Source organism: Pyxicephalus adspersus, chromosome 6, assembly GCF_032062135.1.
Source record: "Pyxicephalus adspersus chromosome 6, UCB_Pads_2.0, whole genome shotgun sequence".
Lineage (NCBI taxonomy): Eukaryota > Metazoa > Chordata > Amphibia > Anura > Pyxicephalidae > Pyxicephalus > Pyxicephalus adspersus.
The window spans coordinates 29,176,634-29,195,495 of NC_092863.1; the positions used below are offsets into that span (position 1 = coordinate 29,176,634).

Below are 18,862 nucleotides of genomic sequence, written 5' to 3' on the forward strand. Positions count from 1 at the left end.
CAGGATTATGTCTCCATCTGTGCAGTCTTTTCCTCTTTAATACAAGAAAGTACTTTGCTAGCTTTAGATATTGCAGCTTGGCATTGCATGCTGTTATTAGGTCTATGATACTCCAGACCTCCCCCAGATCCTTTTCCATTTCTGACTCCCCCAAGTGTATTCCCCCTAGACAGTATGAAGCATGCATGTTGTTAGCTCCCAAGTGCATCATTTACACAGATATTTTTAATGTAGCTTCATAAGGGTCCTTAGTCGTATGGTTGGTTCCTAAGAGACATTACCGTGTTTCACACCAGGACCTTGCATAGCCATACTGTTCAAGTGAAATTGATCTCCTCTGTCCTTGTACAAATACAATCAATACTTCCTTTAAGCTTGGTTTGTATTCATTGGAAAACAAGAAGGAAGATGTATTAAAATGGGACTTTCACAACAGTCATATAAAAATTTCAACATTTTATTACAATTTGCTTCATTAAAAATCATGCCATAGATGTTCTTTTCCTATTTGTTAAAAACAACATTTCATGGTGTGATACATCTGCTGGTTATCTTTTATCCAATGAGTTTTGTAGACAGAGTCCACTTCTTCAGGGATATGGTTCAACACAACTAAGTATCTCAGCCCTACAATACAATACAAAAGGGCTATCATTGCCATGAACCTCATTACATTCAAAACTTTAAAAAATACATATCGTATATTCATATTTCTCCTCACTTTTAGGTACCTACCAATGAAACCCACATCATAAAGGATACACTTTTCCCCCAGTGCAGAGGTGGGCAGAAAGGGGGGAATAAGGGTTTATTGTAATAAATTGTATTGTAATAAAATGTTGAAATATTTCTATGACTGTTGTGAAAGTCCCATTTTCATATGTCTTCCTAATTGTTTTCCATAAGTTATTAAAAGGGATGTTGACAGTGTGTAAAATTATATGTGATCCTATAAGAGAAATTATTAACTTTCTATTCATTGGTGCAATGCCTCATTAGTACTGACTCAGGCAAGTCCCAGAGGGTGGTAAATCTTTGGATGCAAGCCTCTCTAAGTAGAAGTTCTGGGTACATTGTACATGCAGTATTCTTGATCTTAGGAGGATGCCAAACCTCCACCAACCTTTTTATGGTGTGGGCAAGTCACTATCCCCAAGTTCTTTGAACAACTCTGGAATGGGCAGTGGGTTCATGTTCAGTTCAAAAATGACATGCCCATGACATGTGTGAATCACTAGGGAGTCACTCAGGGCACAACCACATCAATTGAGGCTGTTGAACTTTACCTGTATTAGGGTACCACTTTAATTTATCTTAGGCGATCCCATCAAGTGGTCAAAATATTATAAGTTACTCATTAGTTATTTGAAAAAACCTATTTGTAGTTGGAATCTGCTAGCCCAAACATTAGCAGTATTATTTTGTACACAGCTCCTTTGCTGGCACAAAATCCTATTCTCGACCTTTCTGCCAAAGGTTCAAGTTCTTTACTCTTTAAAATAAAACTTTATTTGTGTTGAACATACTAATGCTTTAAATAAATATTTAAATGAAAAATGAGAATATTTATCATGTTATTATCAGTCAATAAACTTAATCAATGGAATCAAGGAATAAGAGATATATAGATAATTGAAGTCACACAGCCTTGACCTACGAGAACAAAAGAATACACTGTGAAAGCTCCCAAATAGGGTCATTTACCATAAGCATATTTTATTAAATTTAATTATTTAACAGTGCCCTTAGCGTTCATTTTTTAAATTCAAACGCAAGAAATACATTGGTACAGAAAGCATACTAGAAACAGAAATAATAACTTTAATCTGACCAAGTGTTTATTCTAATAACTGCTCAACGAAATAAAATGTTGAACTCTTTTAAAGCCATAACAGTAACAATTTATTGTTGCGTTAGAATAAAAACCGGAAGCTCTCCAATAACAATACTCAACAGAACAAAGGCTTATTTGCCAGATATTAAGACCATAGGCCAAGAGATAAAAATACGTGTTCAGTTTGCTATTAAGTTTGCATGGACAGTTCTACTGAAAGAAGGTTCAGAGTTCAGTTCCATAATCTGCAGGAAAGAAAAAACTGTACAACACACATACTTCTTTAGGTACTTATAGGGAAAGAATCCTAAAACCAGCATAGCAAGCATTCAATTCAAATTGCTATTTGTCTGTGCTCTGCATTAAGGCATTTTCTCAGAAAATCTATAAACAAGACAAAGTGGTCATTTCACTGTTATTACATTCATATTTGTGAATCATAAAAAATATAATTGACTTTAACTTATATGGTGCAGGTGGGCAACATCATGACTGCAAACCAATCATGACCGAATACCTGCATGATATTTTATATAAACAGCTAAAGTCAGTCAACCTAAACACAATTATTTCCATAGTTGTAGTTTAAAGCCCTGAAAAGTTGAAAGGTAAAATAATTTAAGAAAGGGCAAAAGCTCAGGATCTTCAATGCAAACAGCCTTGGCTCCTGTAAGCAAATACTAAATAGCAGTGTTGATGTTCCACTGTAGTAACAAGAAATATAATTAGTAGTGTTGATAAACTCTTTGGGGACCCAATGTGAAATGCCCCTGAAACTTGTCTACTAATACCAGCTACCATACACAAAAATACCTATCACATTGTATTATATTCTTGAGCACAAAAGCCTTTCCAAACATTGTAATGATGGTTCTTTCGGCACAAGAGTGGGGGGGATTGACATTCTTTTTGGAGTGGGAGCTACCCTGCATCCTTGGTGCATAACTTTATTAATTTTGATTTATATAAAAACAAAATATACAAGTTGTTCGCTCTGAGAAAAAACCTGTTGTAGCCTTAGTTTCTCAATGATGCCAGAAAACGTCTGCGCCACTCTTTGATTTAAGTTGGACTTTGCTACCATGTTAAATAGTAATGCCCTGTCTAAATTACACAGTGTCATAAAAATGGCTCACTGGACAATAAAGACACTCTCATTCAGAAAGTAGATAGAGGTACACAGAGAAAGTTTTTTGGCAAACAAAAATTGTACTATTGACTCTTTTACTGTTTTCAGTAGATTGGCCACTGTCAGCTGACTAACTGCAATCAACTTTTATCAAGGGGTAGATACTAAATAATTCACAATTGGCAAGAATGTAAATTCCAAATGACAAAAATTTGTGTGCTGGTAGTACAGTACATTTTTTTTTCTCTGGCAATTTTACTGTCCACAACTTGCCATGGTTAACAAAGAATCATTTTTATTGTGTTGTAAAATAATGTAATGTTTGCCAGTTTATCAGTTATTTTTAGATATAAAACACAATATTATGTTATACTAGGGAAAAAAAAACATATCAGGCTTATAGTTAACCTAAGGGTTGTGTAGATGGGCATTAAAATGCTCTGCATCTGAAAACAACACCTCTCCTTAAACATGAGATTGAGCAGATGTATGTATGTTCTAATTGCAGTTCCTGCATTTAACTAGAATGAAATGTAACTAGGTGCAAGAAAAGGGTGTATATGATCTGCTTTTGTGTTCAGTTGAAGGACCCTAACACAAGTGATTGAGCAGATCAATTCTAATTCAGTTCTAATTTTAGTACAACAATTTAACTAGAATGAAATTTAAAGTGAAAGTTGTGAAACGGGTGCATTTGATCTGCTTGTGTCTGCACTTGAAGGACTTTTAAAGCACCAACAATGAATGACAAAAAAACTGGTCACATCCAAAACAAAGCAGGTCAATTGGAGCTCCAGAACAATCATCCACAATACTCAAATAAAGTATGCAGAAATGTGTCAGGTTACAATACTGCAAGCTTTAAATTAACACAAGGGGCTAAAAACAAAACAAAACAAAAAAAAAAACAACTCCCATCTGCCCAAACCTTATGTAATTTATGTTCAGTGTGGGTGTGGAAATTATCATTTAGACTATATACTTGAACAATAAAATACTGACATTAAGGAAGGATATTCTCATTTCAGATTTTTGAGCATTGGTACATACACAAGCTAGAAGAGATATCCCCATTTCACATGGGTGAAATGTTCACATGGGGACCTAGAACTTAAATTAGGTCTTTCCAAGTGCAATGGCAGCACCATATATGAAGGGATGATGTCATAATGATGACATAATGTCACAATATTATATAAAACTAAGCAGTAAGTGATTGGAAGGTCCCACGAAAAGTATGAACATGGTCAAGCATTCATTTCTACACCATTGGATGCCCCCGAAACAAGCAGGTATTTAAAAAATGAACATGGAGGCTGCCATTGTCAATTCCTCCTTTTGAAAATGCTGATTTTCTGGATGCCATGAGGAGCCCCTGGCTTAGATATAATAAACCTTTAACCCCCGTATGCAGTATGAAGCTAGAGACTTCTGATTTGTCTTTGAATGTTCTTATCTGCATACTTATTTTTGGTCAATAAATGAAAAAGTACACAAGCCAGTGAGTCACCATGACAGCCATGTAATTAGCATGAGGTCAGCATGGGCAGCTCCCCATAAGTCAGGTGAAACAGATTTGTTTTAAAAGATTTTCAGCGTCCTGATCTTTTCACGGTTCTTAAATCATTCTTCTAGGCTTCTTCTCTACAGGAAACAATGTACACAGTGCTGTAACTTATAGCAACAAATCTAAAACTGTTCATTTAGTGATGCCACTTTGTTGCTATGGGTGACTGCTTCTTGTGCATTGTTGCTGTTTTTTTGCATTATTTTATGGAATACATTTAATGTGTCATATGGACGAGACACAATCTATATGTTTCCAAAAGTCTCTTCTGCAAGACAAAAAAATACATCAAATGTATATAGTAAAAAATAATAAATAATATAAATAATTGCACTGCAACTGTCTGCATGTACAGCTAAATAGAAACAGTAACAAGAAACAAAATCAGAAGGAAACATTTTGCATTACAGGAAATACTGAACATAATGTGGACAATAATTTCACTTTAGTACTTTGAATTTAAAGGAATATAGTATTTACACCTACAAAGTATTAAAGGCAAGAAGATACAGAAATAAATAGTAGTATTTTGTATGTGGAGCATGTCGGCTCTCAATAGACATATGTAAAAAGTGTGATCACGTTCAAGTTTGTACAAAGCATTGCACTTGTAGAAATATTTCCCAAGTTGTTCAAGTTTCATGAAGATGATATTCACAGACATGTAAAATTCATATTTCTATCAATACAGTTATCCAGGCATGGAACCACCATAAAAAAGACCTTCTATAAAAAATGGCAAACTTGCTACACTGCTAAAATTGCCCTTATTCACAAAGTGCCCAGAACACAGAAAAAAGCTGCAGGACAGGCATGACAACAAAATCCAACTTTCTGGCCTCTGACAGGTGTTGTATGTTCAAAAAGCATTTTATCACAGAAACAACACTAGCAGGTTCATATTACAACTAGAAACTACAAAGATTTCATGTCAAGCAAATCCTTATATCAAACGAATCTTTATCATGCTTTAAAGTACAATCGTTTATAATATTTGTAAAAATAACACCAAATATTAAAATCATCAAATGATGAAAATTGATAATGTGACATATTGTAAGTTATGGGAAATAGTTGTAGGTGCAGCTGAAAGCTAAATCTGTTGTTTAATATATAGCACTCATAGAAAGGATTTATGTCTTTGATTCTATTTGTCATAAGTCCCATTTTGTAGTCAATAAGACTGATTCTGCAGGCCATGGTACAGTGGCCATGGGATTCAAATTCTACTATATACAACAGAAAATAAACTGAGCTACATACTTTTACTTATAAAAAAAAAAAAAAAAAAATAAAAAACTACACTGATTCAAGTATAAACCTAGGGCACAAAATGCAGTCATCACTGCTAACAATAATCAACAGAAATGCCAATTATATGAATAAATACATCCATGGTGGGTGTTTGTTTGAACATGTAATAAAAAATGAAAAAATCGCATGGGTTTAGTCTGTATCCATCTTCCCCCTCTTTACAGATTAAAGTGTTTTCTACTTTTAAGCTGGTTAGGATTGGGCTATTTTTCGTGCAGTGTTGTTGGCCAACAATAGATGGCCTAAGTCCTCATGTAAAATGTATTACAAACAGCTTGTCTTACAGCTCTGACGTCAAACCAGAGACAAGTTCCAGGACATGATATTAGGTGTCTGGGTTTAAACTAAGATTCTTTTTTGATGGCATTTTCAGATAAAGCAATACTGTTTATATAGTCAAGTATAATCGGTATGTTGTCTAAAATATCAAAAAACAAAGTAGCAGGTTTTTTTATAGAGCTGACAAAGTAGCTTAGCTTCCACTTGCTAACTGGCCATCCTGTTTTACTCTCCTGATGGGTAAATGAACAAGGTGAGTAGGTGCTTAACACGGACATAAGATGATGACAACATTTGGAGAAAGAGATTTGAGAGACCGGTATTCTGTTCTCTGGTGACTATGGGAACCCACCATTTAACAGCCATAGAACCAGCCTTCTAAAAGGGTCTCTTTTTTTTGAACCAAACCTGACATAGAATATTCTAATACTGCACAAATTCTGTGATGACTAGGCTCATATAAAATATGTAATTTAATTACAATTCTATACTTAGGTAGTGAACAGAAGTATAATACATTATATGTTATTTTTGTTACAACAATCGAGTTCTCACTTTTAAATAATTTGTGATTTTGTACAGACAAAAAAATTTACCATTTCTTTTGGAGCTCTTCTTAACTACATTTTTATGGGCATATACCATGCAGCACTGTGTGCGTGATCTGGGAAACCTCCCTAATTGTAAAACAATGATTTATTCCAAAATTTGTATCCATCACAAAAAAATATTTGATATTATTTACAGTATTTTGGTTCCATGTTCCCCTCTATTAATTATGGCATTATAGGACTACTGAAAGCCTGCAGTTTCCTAAACTGAAAAATGAGTGAGAGGTGTCCCTGGAGATAACTTTATATTAATGACAGCTATGAAGTTTGTATTGACATTTGCTGCTTACTACTATGTATATTAGTTTTAGTTTAGATTGTCTAGGGTTCTGATTATTATAATTTATTTGTCCAATAATGTTCCTAAATCCTTTTTTTTCCTTTCATTTTTTGTTGCATCTAAGTGCTGTTAATCTATTAGAATCTTTTTGCAGCCACTCCCTATGTATGGTATGTATGTAACTTTATGAAAGGTAGGTACTTTCTTAGAGTGGTTTTCCTGATCTTAACAAGAGTGGATCATGCCTATATAATTTATGTTAAAGCAGTCACTTGCAGTTTACAAAAAACATGTGCCAGAGTACAATTGGGAGAGAAGAACAAAGCCTTGTCGCACTAAAACAGGAAATGCCTGAAGAATTAATTACCTTTTGTGTTGAGAATGTCAGGTCTTTTTTTAGAAGCAAATGTAAAAACATTAAAATATTAAAATAAAAAAACATGTTAAAACTTGATATTAAACATGTTAAATATGATATTAAAAGGTATTAGTTCAACAAAAGTGCTCTTTTTATTCTGTTTAGACAAAGATGAAGTTAATAAAGTTAACTAGAGGTAGGCAAATGTACTTTTATTTACATTCACTGTCAATGGAAATAGGCGTACTGTCGAATTACAGAAATTACATGTGCTGTTAAACCAACGTGTCTGTATATTCACCCATCTCAGTTTGCACAGACTGATAAAACAAGCACTATTAATTAAATAATCACCTCATTAATATACCCCAAACAGATTTTTTTATGTTGTTTAAAAAACGTATACTTTTAGGTTACATTATTGTGAACATGTTAACTCAGCCCTTTAATAGTATTTCTGGTTAAATGAAATACCTCTAACAGCAGAATGGAGAATTAAAAATAGCTGAGCTTCAGATTTATGCAGACATGTGTCAGATGTTTTAAAACACGTATCCATTCATTTAGCATTTTGAATTCCCTATTTTAAGTGACGTGTATCATGTTTGATTGTATGGAATCATGTACATGTTAAACAATATTTTTCAGAATGCAGATAGATTAAATTCAGCCTAGTTATAATTACCATTAGGTTTATGAAGCCCGTTTTGTTAGACCTAAATTGGTACACTATGTCGAGTCTCTTTGAATGTATTGTGGGCTGTGTTGGTGTATGGTCTTAGTGAATGATCTCCCACACATTGAAGTCATCATAAATATATTTTAAGTTGAAAATGACATATCTGTTACCTAAACAGATTTTTGTAATGTAACATCAATCAAAAATATTTGTCCCCTCATATAGCGAAGAATTCTAATCATTAGGATTCAGTATTTGAAATATTTGTATTTACAGAATATTTATTTTCATGAAAAAAATAGAGAAGAGACCCACTTGCACCCATCTTATTACAATACATTGTGTAATAAGCGCAATCATTACAATTAACACATTGGCTAATTTTAAAAAATACTAATTTTTAAAATCCATGCAAACGTTTGCTTGAACACAGTGTTAACTTCTGACCAACAGGAATTTGTTTAGTGGTGGACATGATGTATTATGTATTAAATGCCAAAGAGGTATTTATCCCTATATATTTACCTTTTCATGCATTTTATTCCATTAGGCTTTGCCAATAAATATTTTTCTAATGTAGCAAACAAGTATAAAAATAATACCACAAACATGAGTGTTTCTTTACAACTTGCTGCCAGAGAAAATAATAATTAAACTACAAGAATAAATAATTGATGGGCCTAGTTGTCTGCACACACCTATTCATTCCCATTTAGATCATCCAGCATTGCTTCCAGCCATAACTATCCACCCCACCCTCCTTAACAATGAGTGTCACTGAAGTTAGGTAACATTGGGTTCCAGGCATTGCATTGTTAGATAGTCAAAAAGGAGTAGGCTCAATCTCCGCTATCAGGAAGGGTGGCCAGGGTAATGTGTCACTCTATTTTGCGATTTATAAAGAATGCAACAACTGTTTGGTTTTTAGGATGCCTGTTGCTGCCAAATAATACTTTTTTATTGTTACAAAATTATTTATTTTGTAACGATATGCTATAAAATAAGGGCGAAAATGGTTCAGAGTAGCTTTAGAAGTTGACAAAACTGTTATATATATTTTAATTATTTGTTTGTATTACCCACTATAGACATTTGATGTGAGGATATAAAAAAAGGATATGAAAAAAAAAAAGCATAAAAGCCTATACCACATTGGTGAGGATCATGTAACAACTGTGGGAGAATGGTTAGCAAATTATATAATGGTGAATTAAATAAATTAGTGATACAGTTTACCAGAATATGAGCATTTCCAGTGCATAATCCACCTTGTATATTTTTTTTAAAAAATACAAGCTTTCAAAAGCAATATCTAATTTAACAATCTAATACTGTTCATCAGTTCCAAGCTCCAGTGACATTGATTAAAGTCAACAAATGACAAACGTGTGTCTTCCGTTGCTCAAGGTCGATAAAATAAATCAACTTTTCACTTCTGCTCAGTCTTAGTGTTCCAGAACACAAGTAAAAAAAATCTCAAGAAGATGCTTTTTCATTTCAAGAAGTTACTTTTTAAGATTTCAAAATCCTCTCTGTTTTAGCATGCACCAACATCAGGATGTAAATGATAATTAATGGGAAGAAGTTTATATTCTACAGTACATAATGCTGCCAATGAAAGGCAGCCAATGCTACATACTAACACATTGTAAGTATGAAAAAATAGCTATGCATTCATGTAATTGTAGGAACATACATAGAAAACTATTTAGGAATGTGTACAAGAATTTATAGATAAAAATAACAATTTAGTGATCAGGACATAAATAATCCATCAAATATATTACCCTATATTATACATATATATAGATAATTACATACGGCAGTGCACCTGAAATACAATAAACCAAACAAGAGGTCATCTCCAGTGATGCCTCAAAAGATGCAAAGATGTTCTATACCCTTTTTATTAAAGATAAAATGCTTTTTGAATAAACATACAGCACTGTGTCAGGTTGTTCAGTGCAAAATTGACATTTTGTAGTACAAAGGGATACAGATACCCTTTACTCCAGAGCAAGCTTAGGCAGCTGAAGGACTATGTTTCCCAGTATACCATGCTGACAAAGGATGCTGAAAGTTTTACTTCAATCAAGTTATATTTACAATCCTATAAAAATCCAAACAACTGTTTTTTTGAAATAATTGCTAGATCATGTAACAGTGCATACATATGCTGTTTCCAAACAATCACCAGTATAAATACCTAATATCTAATTCTACCAAATGCTGGAGGAAACCCCAAAGATTTTAAAGATCTTGCAGCACTAAACAGTATTTTATTAAATTCTAACTTCTGTCTGGTTGGTCTCCTGGTATTGTGCTTATTAAATAAAACATGATCAGATAATGCAGCATTGTACTTTTTAAAGGGAACATATTTAAACCGCTGTAATTTGTCACATGCAAAGCTTCTATCCAATGCTCAAAGTTCTCCTTGCAGAAATATCCAAAGCAATACTATTTCCAGGATAATACTAGGTAAAACTATACAGGTTTGCTTTAACCCAGAGTTAGCTTTACTCCTAATGGTTACTCCTAATCCAGCACTAGATGGGAGCTATACTTGTCACAGGTAACAACCGTCATAAACAAGTTCCCAATAAATCAAAATGCTATATTCATTATCTAGCTAAAGTACCACAAATATTGTTCTATTAGCATTAAAACATACCAGTCTTTTGCCATAATCTCCAAAAATATAAATATATTTATATCTATATATACATATTTCAGTGTATATATACACACATAATATTTTCACATTAAGGGATCAGACAATTTTATAAAAATCATGGTTCAAAAAGTGCCGCTATTTGTACACACTCGGCACATTGGTTTGACCCAGAAGATCTGTGATCCTATTGCACTGACTCCTGATGATTCACATGTGGCCTCTGAAAAGATACATCAGTATGATCAAAGTGATAGGAGTATCAAGGCCTTCCCTCCACAGGCTGCTTGAGACAAAGTTCACTTCCAGAGGATACAATGGGCAGATGGTTTTCCAAGTGGTGATTAATGAGATGGCCAATACTATCGAACACACGATCTTTAGTTCTGACCTATAGGAAAAGGATATGAAAAGTAGATGCAGATACTTTATCTTATATCTTGTATATCACTAAATAAATAAATATTTAGGGTATGAAGATTCTAGGACAAACTGTGAGCAAAGTCAATTATCATAAAGGTGGCGAAAAAAAAGTTACTTAGGGGGGCACACCTTTAAATATAGCTGGGGGTTCTCTGCTTTCAGGAAATACAAATTGTTATAAGAGGTTAAGTAATTTTTAGCCATAAAATATAAATCAGATCCTATGTGAGAACTGCCCTCATTTTTTCTCTTACTTTTCTGGTGATAAATCAAATTTTGAATTTACACACATTAAGTCCCAGTGATAGTAGTCACCAAGACATAGAATGATAACCTCCCTAGCAGGGACACAGACAGTAAAATAAAAACCTGACGGGGTTCTCATCATTTTATCAGAAACTAAAAAAAATATACATACATTTTAGGTCTGGGGGTGTTACAGTTTGTTTACAGTTTCCCCTGCTACAAAGATCTCTAGCTTCTATAATCATGTAATGTTCTCATTTGGAATGTTATGTGCTTAGCATCTACCAACTTAAAGATTGCTTGCACCAAAGTAGGATATACAAATATATGTATTATACAAATAATGTACAAATATATCAGTCCTGTCTATATTTATTTTACCAAACTAGAGCCAACAGAAAACTTAAAGTGGTATATGGATACTTACAGTGCCTTCAGGATCTACTAAAAGAAGATGCTTGGCTTGTCCATTGTGCATACCAGTCAGAACATATGAACCAGGGTTGTTGATGCTTTTTCTTACAAGGAAATCTCCATCTCTTTGAAGTAGTTTCTCTGCTTCTTTTCTGCACATTTCTCCCACATACCAGGATTCTGATTTCAATTCCTCATTGATGGTTAATATTGCTGCCCTGGATAGCAGTGGACTGGAACAGTCGACTGAGGCATCTTTATTTAACATTGGTTGATTCCTCAGAGCATCTTCAAATGGTTCTGCAGAAAATTTAAAAGACAAATTAAAATATATATTAAAAAGCCATTTTTCATTGCCCAAATATATAATGGGTATGAATAATATACATAAAACATGGGAAACATGTACAGTTAATGATTGCTGAAAGTGTCCCATCCACAAAAGGGTACTATAGGCATAATGGTTTAAGATTTATTTTATAATTTTGTTATCTTACGAAAAGTAGGTTACTTGTATCACAAAAAATTAGCAAAGTAATGTTTTTAGTCTAATTTCCATAAAAATCATGATTTTATCTCAGAAATCATTATTTATTTCCATCTTACACTGTTAATTTTGCTGATCTTCATTTGCTGAAAAGCACATGTTTTTTCATAGTCAACAGGTAAATATTCCTTTGAAACACTTAAATGTTTTTTCACCCCCCTGCTATTTGTAATCATTACAGAGACTATGACCATGAAGTCTATGGTGAAGGGAAGGCCCAATGTTCATACAGATCCCTTTACCACGGTCGGTTGCTTAAAAAAATTTTTAAAATTTAAGTACAGGTCTACTGTTTAAGAAAATATGACCATGAATATTTAAATAAGTGGTATAATTTACCATTTAGGTTTAATAGTTTACCAGGTTATTTAAAAAACTGCCAAAACCCGCATAACAAAAACATCATATATTACTTATAAGAGAAGCTGTCAAAATGGATAAACAGCTTAATCTTTTAAAGGCAATTCTATGTAACAAGAGAATAGCTCATAAGCAAGAATCAATTGTCTAACCTCAATCCCTTTCACCTTATAATGCTATTTGAAGTAAAGTGAAGAAACCTTTGTATATTTGTATAATTGTATATTTTTACGAATCCATATTTCAGAATGTTTCATACTTCCTATATCATCCCTCTATTACAAAGCTTCAGATATGTCCAGATGACATACACCTGCCTGCAAAGCATACTAAGAACTGAGAAACCCACTGCCTGATCTCTGGCAATTCTTAATCTTTACAGAAACATTTTTAGCTTCTTACTCATGTCAAAGAGATCTTTTCTTGGGCTGAAGTCCCTACAGCTGTCAACAGATCCACAAAATACAGAATCCATGCTTCTTTGAAGAGCCCCCAGAGCCTTTTTATTGATGTGCTGGGTATTGACATATGTGGGTGCATTGCTTGCATGATTTGCTGATGACTTTCCTTCTGGGACACTGTAAATGTCTAAAGAAGCTTAAAACACAATTTAAAGATTTTTATTAGTATCATATCAGTAACTCAAAGAGCTAAGAGTTAAGTTGAACAACATGTTCTATTTGCATTTTTGTACACACAATATGTAGGCAAATATAAATAGAACATGGGTGCAAGTTCAATTTGTAAAGATAGAGACAGAGGGCCCGATTTAATAAAGCTCTCCAGGGCTGGAGAGAATACACTTTCATCAGTGAAGCTGAGTGACCCAGAAAACCTATTTGCTAGCAACTGTTTTGAATCCAGTACCAGATCTATTCCAGGTTTACTGGATCACACAGCTTCAGTGATGAAAGTGTATCCTCTCCAGCCTTTGATCAGGCCCAATGTAATTAAATATATATAGACAATTAAGAACATATATTTCAAGTAAAATACAGGTACACATAATATATGTACACATAATATAAAGGCAAATAATATATTATCCACTCTGCAGCTTTCTTCACATGTGGCAGATTTGCTTTAAAATAAGGAATACAATGTATTCTTTAAACCAAAACAAGGCCACCTTAAAAAGGAACTAAACCCAAAAGTGCCTAAAACTAAAAAAATCCACGTACCTTCAATCCTGCGGGACAGTCAGATCTATCCAGAGGTCTCTTCCATCAGGTCCCGCGTCATCCCGGCATTTGTTTGCAAGTCGGCGTACCGGATTCCCCTGGTTTCCCCTCCCCCACACAAAAAGGCTCCACCCAAGTGCCTCCCGGGATGCCTGATGTAGGTTTAAGAGGCTTTGCGCTTCCATTTATTCTCAATTGCCTCGACCGGGGGCCGTGCTGCACTCTTTTTTTTTTTAAAAAAGAGATGCACTTAAATAAAAAAAACAACAGAATTTTTACTTAACATAAAAGGGTTGACTATGTAAAGTGAAATTTCTGAGTTTAGATACGCTTTATATTGTTCATATTAAAATAAAGGAACATTACCAAATTTAAAGCCACTGGCCCTGTATCAGGCTTATATATACTTCTTACCTTGCCTTTTTACAGCTTGTTGAAAGGCTTCATTAGGTTTTTCAACTAGATGACGACCTTGGTAATACGTCTGTTCTATTCCAGAGGAGGTCAAAAGCTAATTCAGAGACAAAAGACTTCCTGTGAATTTTTATCTCTTTTAATATTAACAAAAAAGCAGATTATTCAAGCCTGGCGAGATCTGTGTGTGGGATCTTTATAATGAAGCAGTGGCTATGCACAGTGGCTCAGAGGTAAGTGCTCTTGCCCTTGCAGTCCCAGGTTCGAATCTCGCCAGGACACTATCTGCATTATGTTTGTGTGGGTTTCCTCCGGGTACTCCGGTTTCCTCTCACATTCCAAAAACATGCAGTTAGGTTAACTAGCCTCCCCACACAAATAACGTTAGACTGTATTAAAGACATATGAAGACATATGACTATGGCAGAGACATTAGATAGTGAGCCCTTTGAGCGGCAGTGCGTGACATAACTATGTACTAACTTTGTACAGCACTGCAAAATATGTTGGTGCTATATAGGAGATGAGTAAATAATCCAAAATTGTTCTAATTTCTTTTTTAAAATAGTTTTTAATACTGCATATCAAACCCCACTCATAAAATGCTACTCCGGCACCACAGATCCCAGTACTAGTGAACAATTTAGAAATGGCTTCTGGTGTGCAAGATGAGATGAAGGTATGGGGCCCATGAGATTAGAATAGATAAAATTTAGCTTGATTGGTTGCTCACATATTTGCTGCCCACAAATTAGCCCATCCACATAAGACAAACACAATTAATGAATCCCCTTCAAAACATTTTTTTACTTAACAATTTAAAGCAATACTAGCAATAACCAGGCAGTGTAGGAGTTCAAAAACAAGTGAGAATAAGAATGTCCAGATGTAACAAAATAAATCATCACTTGCAGATAATATTCTTCATGCAGGACAGCTAATGTAACCAAGAAAGGAAAGGAGCAAAAGTACCAAAATGTTACTTCTATTAATGAACAGCTGCAGACACCGGAGGAGACCAAGGCTATGTACACACGTTAGATTTTTGTGGTTGAAAAGGATCTTTCACAATCCCTTGACAAATGACAAAAGACTGAAAGATGCATGATGGGAGCTGTACATACAGCAACGTTCTGCTCTATGGAAAGGAGGAGAAAGACGGAGCAGTACCCTGCTGCGCTCTCTCCCCTTCACTATTATTTTGATTGTTCATCGTTCGGCGTTCGAGAATCCGCCATGAACGACAATGGACGGCCGCTGTACACACGTCAGATTCTTGATACTAGTCTTGAAATCATATTCGGACAAGAATCATCTGATGTGTATATGTAGCCTTAGTCTTTGGGTATATTTCTAAATTTTCAATAAATGTTCTGCCTTTCAAATTGCCTTTGTTGACTATTTGAAGTAAATAAAACAAAGTTTTGATTTGTGATCAGTTTTTTTTTACTTTTTACACGCAGTGCACCAGTCTTGTTTAATAAATGCATAGATAAATGTACTTTTTCTTTCCGGACCATTTACATTTGGATGACACAAGGCATGTGCTCCCAAACAATACTGTCAGATCTACCAAAGTATTCCACATTCAATAAAGGGAAAGCAAATACACTGCTGCAAGAGTACATTTTATACCAGTGGGCTAGAAAACATTGTCAAATTTAGGAAAGGTCATTTATACCTGACTATTGTCTCCTTGGTTAAGATTCTGAGCTTTTAACCTCTCATCAATGATACCACCTGGAGGGGGCAATTTGTTTGGAATACTGTTGTAATATTGAGGTTCTGTCGTTGTCCCATCTTCTTCTGGCCATAATGGGTCATCTAAACTTTGCATTCTTTGCAAAATAAAAAAAAAAATTACAGCTTTATGACTACACACATATGATGGTGTACTATATATCAATTTCACTAAACACAACATAAAATATCATTATTCACATTGCCTAATGAAACAGATGCTATTTTAGCATATTTTTTGGCGCCAAAAACAAAGACATGGAAACCAGTGAAGGAAATTTAACTTAGTCACAATAAATAAAGTAGATCTGTAAATGGCTGTTTAAACCATTGTATACTACTACAATTAGTATTGTAATTAAAGTGTCGCTATATATTGTTGTCAGTCTTGCCTATACTAAAAGCTAGTCTTTATTCATAAAGAAAATTACAAATCGCTACGCATAGGAAAATTTTCCTTGCTTGTCTATCATGCTGATCTTCACTATACTATAGAGATAAGGGTCTCGGACTTTTTTAAATCTTCATACGTGTCTTTTTTAGAATATCAGTGGCAATCCTGTCATTTTTTTTATGACAGGATTGCATTGCAACCACATAGAGGACCACCTCTAATAATGGTGACATGTTGTGTAACAATGGTGTATGACTAATACTGCAGCTTTAGTCCCTTGATCTGACACTGAAGGAAGAATCCCACTTCAGGTGTTTTAAGCAACCAGTAAATCCACATTTTCATATACAGGTAGTCCTCAGGTTAAGGACATCTGACATACAGACGACTCCTAGATATGAATTGGGCTTCCTGTGCAGGACGGAGGCTTGGAGAGGACAGTTTGTGACTTGCAGAAGAAATTTTTTGCTTACCACAGCTGAGACTGAGCTCTTCTGCAAGCCCTTGTAACTCTTTAATGACCAAGACAAACTCTGCAGTTGTTTCTTTTTGCATATAAAAGCACAGTTTGCTCCACAAGTTAATGAATGTCTAGGCTCCATAAAGTATTTTTGCTTTGTTTGTGATTAGTTCACTGTGAGGATTTTACACAGTAACTGACACCACGCTGCCTAATAATATGTTGAGACAAATATCTGTCCTAATTGCATTTATTAAAATAATGTACCTGTTCTGACTTACATACAAATTCAACTTAAGAACAAACCTACAGTCCCTATCTCGAATGTAACCTGGGGACTACCTGTATATTTACCAGTGTTTAATAATATACCAAAAGCGAGATGGATCTCCAACATAGCTGGATCACCTCTGCCCCTTGACCCATAGATTTATTTAATAGATTGGTCAACCAAGGTGCCAGTTTAAACCCCAAATAATCCCTCCTCTACTAAATGCTGCAAAAGCAGCCATTCCAATATTTAGAAGACTGCTTTTATTCCCTAATTCTAATATGTAGACCACATAAAGTTGATGGACACTAAAAAACACTTGACTAAAATATCTGGTTCCACATAATTTATCTTTAAAACTACAATGCATACATTGTACTAAGTAATGTAGGCTCTGTCCCAAGTACATAAAAAAATGCATTTTCAAACAACCTCATCTGTCATATCCATAGGTTATGTTGCATGTATTCCCCAATTATACCACTCCATGTACTTTTCTAGAAAATTAGGAACATATTCATTCACTTAAGTGGTTATTCTTTTTATTTCGCTTTTTTAGCTTGCAATTTTTTATATTTAAAACAAAACATTGTACAATGACAAAGCAGGTACTGTAATTGATATTCAAGGTTCAGGTTTGACTAAACTGACAGCTATTAATACAATGATTAAAAATGAATAGCACAAGCAAGATTAATAAATTACAAGAAATCTACTTGCCTGTCAGGAAATGCGGGTATTTTAGATGGGCACTGAAGATACTGCTTAAAGCGGAGCTCAAATGCTTGGCCTATCGTGCTGATAACATCTTGCGCTAGCCCATCACTGCATTCCAGTATATGGCAGGCTAGGATAAAAGACAGAAATGTAGGCTTTTATCTACGACATACAAATGAACAAGGGTATTGGTTGTAATACTTACCTCGACGATTTACAGGATCTTTTGCTACGTATGCAACATAATCATTTGCATCCTGCATAAAGAGCACAAAATAAGTCTGATTAATAAAGTATGCATTTAATACAATTCATATATAATTATTTTTATGTCAACATTAATCTCTCTCAAACATTCCCCTCGTACATGGACCGTCTAGGTCCATGTTTTTCATTCACACTAATTGATTCCCACCAGGGAATGTATGAGGGAATATCAGATTCCCTGCTTTAGAAATAAAGCCCTTTGTGTTGAATATACTCATGGCTAAGTTCACACTAGTGGTAAAAATCTGTAGTGTTAACTGCTTTCAGGTGCCTACTGGCAACCTCTAGATGCCAAGGAGCAGTAACAGGCAGTAAACCACTAGGCGATTGAAACACTTGTGCAGGCATTTGCTTGCAGTGGTAAGTGGTCATTTACATGGAAAATGTGAAATGATACAATTTTTGTAAATGGTTGGAGTATGCATTTACTTTAAGCTCATTACAAAGGACAAGAGAGCACTCTGCGTCTGGAGGAAAATAACTTTAATCTCTGGTTAAGGAAGTGATTCTTCACAATAAGGTCTGTGAAAATGTGGAATAGGCTCCATCAGGAAGTAGTTTTGGCAAGTACTATAGATTGCTTTAGGAAAAAGCTGGATGCTTTTCTTGAAGCACAGAATATAACTGGGTATTAACGCTATAAAATAAAACCAACAGAGACTGTTGATCCAGGGAACATCCGATTGCCTCATGGGATCAGGAA

At 34.5% G+C, this 18,862-nt stretch overlaps 1 protein-coding gene across 10 annotated transcripts in view; it reads right to left on the minus strand.

The window, feature by feature from the left end:
* Window positions 1–1,691: 1,691 nt before the first annotated feature.
* The window catches only part of SHC3 (SHC adaptor protein 3), an 88,255-nt gene continuing 71,084 nt past the window's right edge, over window positions 1,692–18,862 (minus strand). For all 10 annotated transcript variants that reach the window (XM_072415028.1, XM_072415035.1, XM_072415034.1 and 7 more), the window contains 7 exons: window positions 18,098–18,149; window positions 17,896–18,022; window positions 15,992–16,148; window positions 14,311–14,407; window positions 13,118–13,312; window positions 11,822–12,108; window positions 1,692–11,116 (listed from right to left, as the gene is read on the minus strand). In XM_072415028.1, the coding sequence (XP_072271129.1) occupies window positions 10,988–11,116; window positions 11,822–12,108; window positions 13,118–13,312; window positions 14,311–14,407; window positions 15,992–16,148; window positions 17,896–18,022; window positions 18,098–18,149 (1,044 nt within the window). In that variant the 3' untranslated portion in view covers window positions 1,692–10,987. The remainder of the gene's footprint in view (window positions 11,117–11,821; window positions 12,109–13,117; window positions 13,313–14,310; window positions 14,408–15,991; window positions 16,149–17,895; window positions 18,023–18,097; window positions 18,150–18,862) is intronic.